Genomic DNA, 9,592 nt, shown 5'->3' with positions numbered 1-9,592 from the left:
GAGGGGGAGAGGGAGAGAGGGAGAGGGGGAGGGGGAGAGAGAGAGAGAGGTTTATAGACAATCAAGACATGATGGGACAAGGGTTCATTATCTCAGTATGTATTCTCTCCACTTTTGATATTAATTTTCCATGATAAATGTGAGGTAAACTTCACATCTGAAGGCCCCCCAGAGTGAAGGCAGGGAGACAGTAAAACCTTAGCAGACATCTTCTAGGTGGCTAAAGCTAAGCTACTTTACCAGAAGAGACCAGGTACAAAAACCACCATGTCTCCACACAGAAACCTCAACACCTGACATGAGCTCCAAACTCTAATTTTAAATGGAGCTGCTTGTCATGCAAATAACCCCTCATGCATGTTCCAGGCTGGGGTGGGGATTCATTTATGATCTCCTTTAATGTTTGGCCAGATGGTCCTCAAAATGTATGATGCCTTTATAGATTATTATAGAGAATTTCAAACTAATACAAATAGAATAGAGAATAATATAGTCAACTCTCCATGGCCCCATCACCCAGTCCCAGTAATTACTTGAAATTGAACCCAGGGCATTTACACTGAGCTACATCCCCAGCCCTTTTAAATTTTGAGACAGTTTCCTTAAGTCACTAAGTCGCCCAGACTGTGCTTCAAACTGTTCCCCTTGCCTCAGTCTTCCAGAGTGCTGAGGTTACAGGCATGTGCTATAACACTTGGCTATCCAATATTCTATCTACAACAAATCCACTGCTTCCCATTCAATTATTCTTTCACAGCTTTGGGGTAGGATTTACACACACAGATGCAGAAACCTTAGCTGTACAGTTTGGCAAGCAGAGGTACCAATGTAACTCATGCTCCACCCACAACACAGAACACTTCAGAAAATTCTCTCCTGAGCTATTATTTTTGCCTTAGCTTTGCCAGTTCTAGAACTTAAGCATGAGTTTTAAACTGCATTATTAGTATTTTTTTTTTCCTATGCAAGCTAACTCCCCGTGCCCAACCCTATCCAGAGAGATATTCTTTGGAACCGTGAGAAAATAATAAAAGGAGCTAGAAAATTGGGCTTCAGCTTTAAAACACTTGGCAATCAACCTTGTTACCGAGCAAATCCCCGTGGACAACAGGGCTTTAAAGGGGCCTTCAAGCCTGGGATGGCACAACAACCTGGGGGATAGATCAGTAAGTCTGGGTGGTGGCAGTCTACATTGAGCAAGCATCCCAAGTGTCTGCTGCCATCCTGGAGAAGCTCTGAATATAGGCTGAGAATTCCTTTCTGCATTGGGCTTCAAAGGAGCTCCTGTCTGTCTCTGAGGTTCAGCCTCCCCTACAAGTCTTATCGCAGCACAGCCTGAATTCATCTAACCAGTCCCAGTATGATTTCCCCTTGGGAGGGAAGGATTTCTCTCCAGCCCCAGCAGTTCCCTGAATGACTGGGCAGTTGCTGGCAATTTCCTGAAGAGGATACAAGTTTCTTGGAGATGAGCTGGAGCTCATCAGCAGTAACAGTGGATCGCACACTGAATGTGTATTAATACACCAGAAACCATACCAGCACATTAACATGATGTCATTCTGTTTTCACAAGAATGCTCCAAAAAGGATGTCAGTTTCCTCCTTCAGCCAATTTGGGAACCAAGGTTCATAGGTTGCCCTAGAGGAGATGGGATTTAGATGGCTAATTTTACATGTCATTGTAATTATGCTATAGTACCAAGTCACTCCACTGAACAGCCCAAGTGTTGGCATCAAAGGCATTTGTAGATGTGGTTAATACCTACAATCAAACTTTACATATTTATTATCTGTGCAAGATGGCACAGTGGGGCAAGTCTGAAAGCTCAGCTACTTTGAAGGGTGAAGCAAGAGGATAGAGGAGTTGAAGCCAACCTGGGCAATTTAATGAGACCCTAGATTTAAGCCCCATTCTACAGTCTAGGTGGGCCTTATTCAATCATTTGCAAGGATTTAAAAGCAAACCTGAGATTTCCCTGAGGAAGAAAAAAATTCTACCATAGCCTGCAGTCTCAGCTCCCATAGAGTTCCCAGTGTTTCCAGCCACCCTACGGAGTTTGGGCTGTCAGCCTTTGCAACTATGTCTGCCAATTTCTTGAAATAAATGTATGTGCACACATTTACTTATTCTACTCATTCTCTTTTTCTGGAGAAGTCTTACTTGATACAGATGGGAGCCCAGTTCTTGCCAACTTCAAAAAGCTACATCGGCTCCAAGCCATGATTATACTTCGCCAACTATCATCTTCAACTTCACCAGAGAACTCAGGAATGTGCCCCAGCAAGATTCAGCATCCAGAAATGTATGTGAGTATTAACACTGATGTTCAACAACTTGGTTTTGAGTGTGAACTATTCCTATCCCAAGGCTGCTGTGAATAGGAGAAGCTTTTAAGTGTGAAGTTCTGCAGTGAGTGGGGAGGTGTGGCTTGTTTGGCTTAAGAACAGTGTATCTGGTATATTCCCAGCAAGAGTAAGGTTACTAATGTGCTCTGTAACTTTAAACAATCCCACACTGGACCACCTGATTCGGTATAATGCCAACCTGAAAGTCTGAGTTCCACTGCCTCTGTGCACTCAAGTCACTGGCATTAAATGTTCAGGATTTCAGATCTGACCTACTTTCTAGATGGGACTCTGGCCTTGAAGGCCCACAGACACACTCAGGGTCACGGTATCCTTGAAGTGTTGCAAAGCCCCTGGAGAGTGATGGATGATAACCCAACCACTGCCCTCTGCTCCTTAGCCCTGTCCTCTGGTGTCACTGCAGGTTGAAACTGAGACTCAGTCTCCATACTCAAGTCGCTGCAGTTCAAAGCAGAAGGTGCCAGGTCCTATAGAAGAAAGGTTACAGGGCACAGCGGGGGCTCAAGAAAGAAGAGGAAATGTTCTATTGATGAGCTGATAATTGAGCCAGTCTGAGAATTTACTGGTGACAGACTTGAGAAGAATGAAAGGAGGGCATTCTAGGCAGTTAACAGAGTAAGAGGAAGTGTGAGGTTGTTTGGGGAAAAGGAAAGGAGAAGAGATTTAGCTGAAAACAAAGCATGATATATGCAGAGGACCAGTGGGACTGAGCTGAACAAGAGCAGGTGGGATGGGGCACAATGGCCTCTTGGGGAGCCTTGAAAGTCAAACGACACAAAATTGGTCAGTTAGGAGGAGCTAATGGAGGCTCCCCAAACACAAATGGAGAGATGCACCAAGATATGGGGTTACTGCAGAGCCAGGGCTGAATTATTAATAGTAGCTAATACTGGTGAGCACGGTGGTGCAGTGGTGCACACCTGTAATCCCAGAACTTGGGAGGCTGAGGCAGGAGGATCACTGTGAGTTCGAGACCAGCCTGGGCTTGAGACCCTATCTCAAGAAAAACAAAACAAAAAAAACAAAATGAAAGGCTATTATGTACCAAGTCTATGTACCAGTTTGGCTTATACTACCTCATTTACTCCTCCAGCAACTCCCTCTTACCATTCATTCCCTTTTACAGGTAAGGGAACCAAGCCTCAGTGAGGTAAGAAGTGTGCTGCAGATCAAACTACCAGTAAACATCTAGGGGCCCACCCGGCTGCACCGCCAGCACACTTGGCCACCTGCCTTTGAGTTAGGCTGGTAAGTTTCCCATTGTCTGAGCTCAGCAGGAGGAAGGATGGAAATCCAAGAAACTCTACAAAGAGGATTTCCCTATGATCTACCAATCAAAATGAAGAATTGATTGGAAAAAGACAGTTTGAACTAAGGTTCCCAGGTTTGCACAACAAGATGACAACAACCCAAGTTTCTTCTTGAGTATATACCATGTCCTGCTGCCAATGGTGCTCCACCAAAACCAAATGCTCCCCCCAAAACAGATGACTTTGCTTTTAGTGGTTGGAGCTTAAGCTAGCTGAACATCCCAAGACATGACAGAAGGATGATGGTGTTATGGGCTGAACTGTATCCCTCAAGAACTCAGGTCGGGCTGGGGATTTAGCTCAGTGGTGCTGCTGCCTGCCTTGCAAGTGCAAGGTCCTGGCCCCCAAATCAAACCAAACCAAACCAAACAAAACAAAAACAACTCCTGTGTTCACGGAATTTAGTTCAGTGGCACTGCACCTGTCTCGCAAATGCAAGGTCCTGAGTTTGATCTCTAGTACAAGAGAAAAGCAAAAACAAAACCCAAAACTTCCTATGTTCAAGTCCTAACACCAAATCATATTTGGAACCTGGGTCACTGCAGATGTAATCAGGCAAGTTAAAGAGGAAGATGGACCCTTACCCATCATGGCTGATATTTTCACAGGGGAAGCTTGGACATACAGCATATAAGGAGGCCACCATGTGAAAACAAAGGCAGGCAATAGGTGACGTAGCAGAAGCCAAAGATTGCCAAAGACGGACAGCAAACTACCAGAGCCAGGAGACTGTTATGAACACATTGTCCTTCACAACCCTTGAAGGAATAAACCCTGTAGACAGCTTGATTTTGGATTTCTTGCCCCACTGCCCAACTCTGACAGTAAATTTCTATTTAAGCCACCTGACCTGTGGCATTTTGTAACAGTGGCTCTGGCACACCAACAGTAACTTATGGCATCTTTTCCCATATGAACACCATAAGTACATCTTTACAATGACCTTTTGTAAGCAAAGTGAAAGCCTTACTGAGAAACTTTGCTGCAATATATGTAATATATGCAATATATTTAATTATAAGACTGTTGTGTGTATTAACTTGTGAGTTAAAAACAGGCAAGGGTCTGTTTCTCATCTCCGAATTTGGACATAAAAATTTCATCTCTGTCCAACTGTCCAGGCATTAGAGAGATAATCTTTGATTTTTAAAACAAAAAAACAAATTTTACTTTTCAGTCAAGGGGGACCAGGGTGTAGCTCAGTGGCAGATCACTTGCCTATAGCACGTGTGAGACCCTGGACTCAATCTTTCACTTAAAAAAAAAAACAAAAACAAAAACAAAAAACAAATGACAACATTTTAGTGCATGTGCCAATTTCCCAAAATAAATATCACCACATAATATTTGCGTGCACTAATAAAATGTAATAAAAAAAGAAAAAACATCCAAGGACTTTTTCTCTTCTCTTTACTCTTAGAATTAAATAGTGAAGCCAGGTGTGATGGTACACACCTCTATAGCATTGTGGGAGGCCAACACAAATATTCAAGCTTAAGCCTAGGCTGGCCAACTTGGTGACTTAGTGAGATTCTAACTCAAAATAAACAAAAACAATTGGAGATGTAGGGCTCAGTTGAAAGGCCCTAGGTTCAATTACTAGTACTGTAGTGGGAAATATGAAATATATTTCCCAACCTATTAACTGTATGATACACCGAGTTCTTCTTCTCTAGAAATTGAAAAATGAGTCCTAGGAATGATGGAGGTTAAAAGAAGGAAGATATTTATTGATAGGAAAGCTCCTGAGGGTTAGGAAGAGTCCTGAGTATGCGGCCCAGTGACCCCACTTTACAGAGAAATTTTATAGGGTGAAACCCATGTGGGTACAACATGGGCCACAGCCATGAACATCCAATAAGGTTACAAGTATAGTCACTTAGGTAATGGTGGTCCAATTGGGAAGCAAGTCACATAGCAAGTGTGGATGGAAAAAATAAGGATTCTCCTAGGAGGAGGGGGGTCCAGAGGCCTCTGGTCATCCCCAAGGTTGTCAATGCCTATCTATACTTCACTGAGCCCAGTTCTTTGAAGAAGTATGTGGCTCTGCTCATCTTGTCCTCATCTTGAGGCCTAGTTTTCAGCCAACGTGCAGTTGTGATGTGTTTCATCTTTGTCCTGGCCCTCTCCTTATGTGACTGCCTATAATACTTCTACCTAGCTCATCTATCTATAATAGTACCATAAAAAACTAAGTAAAAATTAAACATTTATTGTATCAGATTCTTTCTGTGACCTGAAGAAACTAGCCCAACAGGCAGTAAATCAAGAGGTCTTGTGGGACTTCTCACCCAGCAGAGAGTCGGTGTCCCTGGGAATGAAACCACATGAAAATGACCACAAACCCTCTCAGTTGCAAGGTGGTAACAACTCTGAAAACCGATGCTGGTTGTAAGCAGCCACCTATCCTCAAAATATGTTCATACGTCCACTTCTACAGAACTGTTTATTTCTTGGTTTGACCCATGCATTACTTTTAAGGCCATGTGCTTCATGGGTCTGAAGTGAATGGCTGTGCCTATGAAAAAAAGGCTTGTCGACTCTGGGAAATTCCTGAGTCTGTTTCAGATAATGTTTAGCTCCATTAAAAAGTAAAACCAAAGCAGTACTTCTTTTGATACTTGGAAAATCCCCTATTCCAAAATAATTCAGCACATGTACATAAATTATACACTGAAACTAGAATCTCCTACAACTCAAATGTAAGGCACTGGAATTATCTGTTTTAAAAAACTACCATCTATGATGTTCCTACAGGGAAACACAATCCCTTTCTTCTGAGTTAACAATAGCTAACATTTATTAAGAACTTAGGGCATGCACAGTGCTAAGTCATTTACGTGGAATGAAATTTTAACTTTATAAGGCAGGCACCTTTATCACTCCCAGTGTGCAGGTGAGAAGAATGAAGCACAGAAAGGGTAAGAGGCTCATTGGAGAACACAGAGCTGTAAGTGGAGGAACAGGACTATTCAATACTCCTACACACCCCAACCCTTGTTAACAACAAACAAATGAATGGGGCCAGGTGAAGGGTTGAGAATGGAGCACAAGGAAGAGTGACTATAATCCGGGCACTGTTCTGGGACTTGGCAATGCCTTTCCCATTTAATCAGCACAACACCCTCCAAGGTAAACATCACTCTCCTACTTGACACAGAAGACACCGAGGCTTGGAGGGATCCAAATCATCCATGGGAGGCGGAGTGCTAATAAAGGATTGACCCAGGCCTCTCTAATTTCAAAGGCTGGTGTTTTCCTAGCCTACTCACCCCCTACATCATGGTCTCCTTTATAAGAATATACAATCTGCTTTTTAAAAATCAATCCAGCATCAGCAAATAGTTGTCCGAAGGCCAGGAGACAGACTGGGTTGTGCAGTGTAAGTTGCTTACTTAAAGTGCTAGTCCAGGAGGTAGAATCAAGTCCCACTTCTGGCATTTATTAATAAATACCTTTAGCCAAATCCCCTAAACTTGCCTGGCCTTAAGTACAAATTAGATGTATGCCTGCTTTGTGTACCTCACAAGGTTGATGTAGATAAAAACATCACCAACAGAGGGGAATGAAGCTGTGATAATTCTAAGGTGCTCCACAGCTGACCACTACCAGACTGAACAGAACACCAAGTTAGCCCAGCAGCTATCCCAGGAGGTGCACAGGAGAAGCACCACCAGAATGGCTGGCCTTTTGTGAAATGAACTGTCTCCAGGAAAACCTGACCAGGCTTAGCAGTCCCCCAGAACATTCTCCAAGGCTGCCCTTGGAGAATAGGTATCAACCAGATGATGCTGGAGAAATCCCCGGAGCAAACAGCCTTGCTCCTTTCAGCTTCCTGTACACTTTTTTGTTGTTACTGGGGATCGAACTCAGGACCTCTTGCTTGGGAGGCAGGCGCAGGGCCACTGAGCTAAATCCCCAGCCCTTCCTGTACATTTTTTAATAGGCTGACATTCAGCAGGATGCCATCTGATTACAGCATCTAGCACTGTGTTTCAACCTTGTAAATTACAGAACTGAGAAGGTAACAAGGCAGCAGGTACCTATCATCAGGTGAGAGGGTCCGACAGGGTCCTGTTTGGGGGAAAGTGAGCAAAAGTGGGGGTGAGGCATTCCAGGCAGTCCCTAACCCCTACCCTTTTAGTTCCAGTCCCCAGGAGGGGGAAGGGATCAGTAAAACTGTGAATCACCCAGCACTTCACACAATGACCCCTGCAGGAAAGGGTGGAGAAGCCCGTCCGGCAACTGCCTACACAAACAGGGCAATTCAGAAGAGCTGCAAACAAACCAGTTTAGCCCCAATTCCCATTTTGCATAAGAGTGCACTTCACAAAAACAACAGCCCTATACCAGTTGTTTGGGTCAAGGAGGAATTTTCTAAGTTCCTTGACAGGAACTCTGAATATAGTGGTCTTGGGATGTAAAGAATCAGATACTTGAATCCCCAGATCTAGGCGAACTTGGTTTCAAAAAAAAGCTGTAACCTCAACATTCCTTGCACCTTGCTGCACTTCCTCCTGGAACTTCGGTAACCCCTTATTAGCATACACAAAACAGGTACCCTTGCAGTCTCCTGCAAAGGCGATCCCTTTGGTTTAAGAGGTGACACCTCTTCAGCAGCTGGCCCTGAAGTGGGCACTATGACTGGCAAAGCAAAATGGAACTATAAAAATTAGGTTATCAGGGCTGGAGATTTAGCTCAGTGGCTCGGCACATTCCTAGCACACTGGGAGGATCTGGGTTCAATCCCCAGTACTGGGGCAAAAAAAAGGCATTTTTCTTTAGAGACAAGCCCCTTCTCCAAACTTCTTCTGTCCTAAGATGTGTATGAACTACTATCCTCCTTCAGGCCTCAGCCTAGAGGCAAGGACAGAATATGCCCATACTACTTACTGATCAGGGTTGTTTCCACAGGGAAGGGAGGGAGAGGAAATGGACTGGGAGGGAGAAACAAACAGAGTAGTCTATTGTCTCACCCGAGTCCCTCTCCGCTGTTCCTCACTATAAAAGACCTACACACCTACACACAGTGAGAAGATAATTAGTGGTGAAATGAGGCCTCTCCATTTCGGAGATAGCTTTGAATGGTCTTTTTCCTTTCTCCCAAGCCTCCCATGTTTTGGGGGAGGGTGGCCAGTATCAAGACCTCGGCTTTTTACTTCAGAAAAGCAGAACAGATGGACTACAACTAGATTACATTCAGGGCGAAGAACTTGGGCTGGGAGCCTGAGGGGTATGTGCCTCTGCCAAGAGGCCAAGGCCACCTCAGATCCTCCAGTAGGACACAGGTTCCAAGGAAAAGTGTGTCTTAGTGCAGCGAGGTACTGAACTAAGACAGTGGGCAAGGAAAGTAATACCATCCCTCCGCTACCCCTATCACTCTTGACAGCTACCAAACACAAGGAAAGGTGTTGTCTACACCCAAAATGATGCATGCATCTGTTTCTCAAAAACCTAAAGAAGCTGGACGTAGGTGGCTGAGGTAGGAGGATGCATATTCGAGCCCATCCCGGGCAACTTAGTCACTGTCTCAAAATATAAACAGATAAGACAGGTAGACAGATAGATAAATAGGTATATAGATAGGATTGACAGTGTTACAGCGCCCCTGGGTTCGATCCCCAGTGTCAAAAAAAGTTCACCTACCCCCGCAAGCCTAAAAGCCTATTGATGGCACTGAAATCCTTCCTTCGGATTCACAAAAAGGACGAGCACAGTCGCCTTACAACTTTCCAGGGGCTAAGGCTGAAGGAGGGCGCCATCGTGCCCTCCCCCGGACCCAAGCGCAGCGACGCCCTACTCTCACGTGTCCCACTCTCGGGTTACCTGGCTCGCGCGACCGCCGGCGACCGGCACCTGCGCCGTGGGCTCCTCGGCTGCCTTCTCTTCCTCCTCCTCGGCTGCCAAAGGGTCCCC

At 44.7% G+C, this 9,592-nt stretch overlaps 1 protein-coding gene across 1 annotated transcript in view; it reads right to left on the bottom strand.

The window, feature by feature from the left end:
• Positions 1 to 9,592, bottom strand: part of Nfe2l3 (nuclear factor, erythroid 2 like 3) — a gene marked incomplete at its 5' end in the record, with an annotated part of 28,256 nt that extends 18,664 nt beyond the window's left edge. Inside the window, one exon of the mRNA XM_010628355.3 lies at positions 9,503 to 9,592. Within this exon, the coding sequence (XP_010626657.1) occupies positions 9,503 to 9,592 (90 nt within the window). The remainder of the gene's footprint in view (positions 1 to 9,502) is intronic.

This window comes from Fukomys damarensis, unplaced genomic scaffold, assembly GCF_012274545.1.
Source record: "Fukomys damarensis isolate Sample0158 unplaced genomic scaffold, DMR_v1.0_HiC HiC_scaffold_4, whole genome shotgun sequence".
NCBI classification, from domain to species: domain Eukaryota; kingdom Metazoa; phylum Chordata; class Mammalia; order Rodentia; family Bathyergidae; genus Fukomys; species Fukomys damarensis.
Note: the sequence above shows the minus strand (reverse complement) of the source record. Positions and strands in the feature narration are given on the sequence as shown.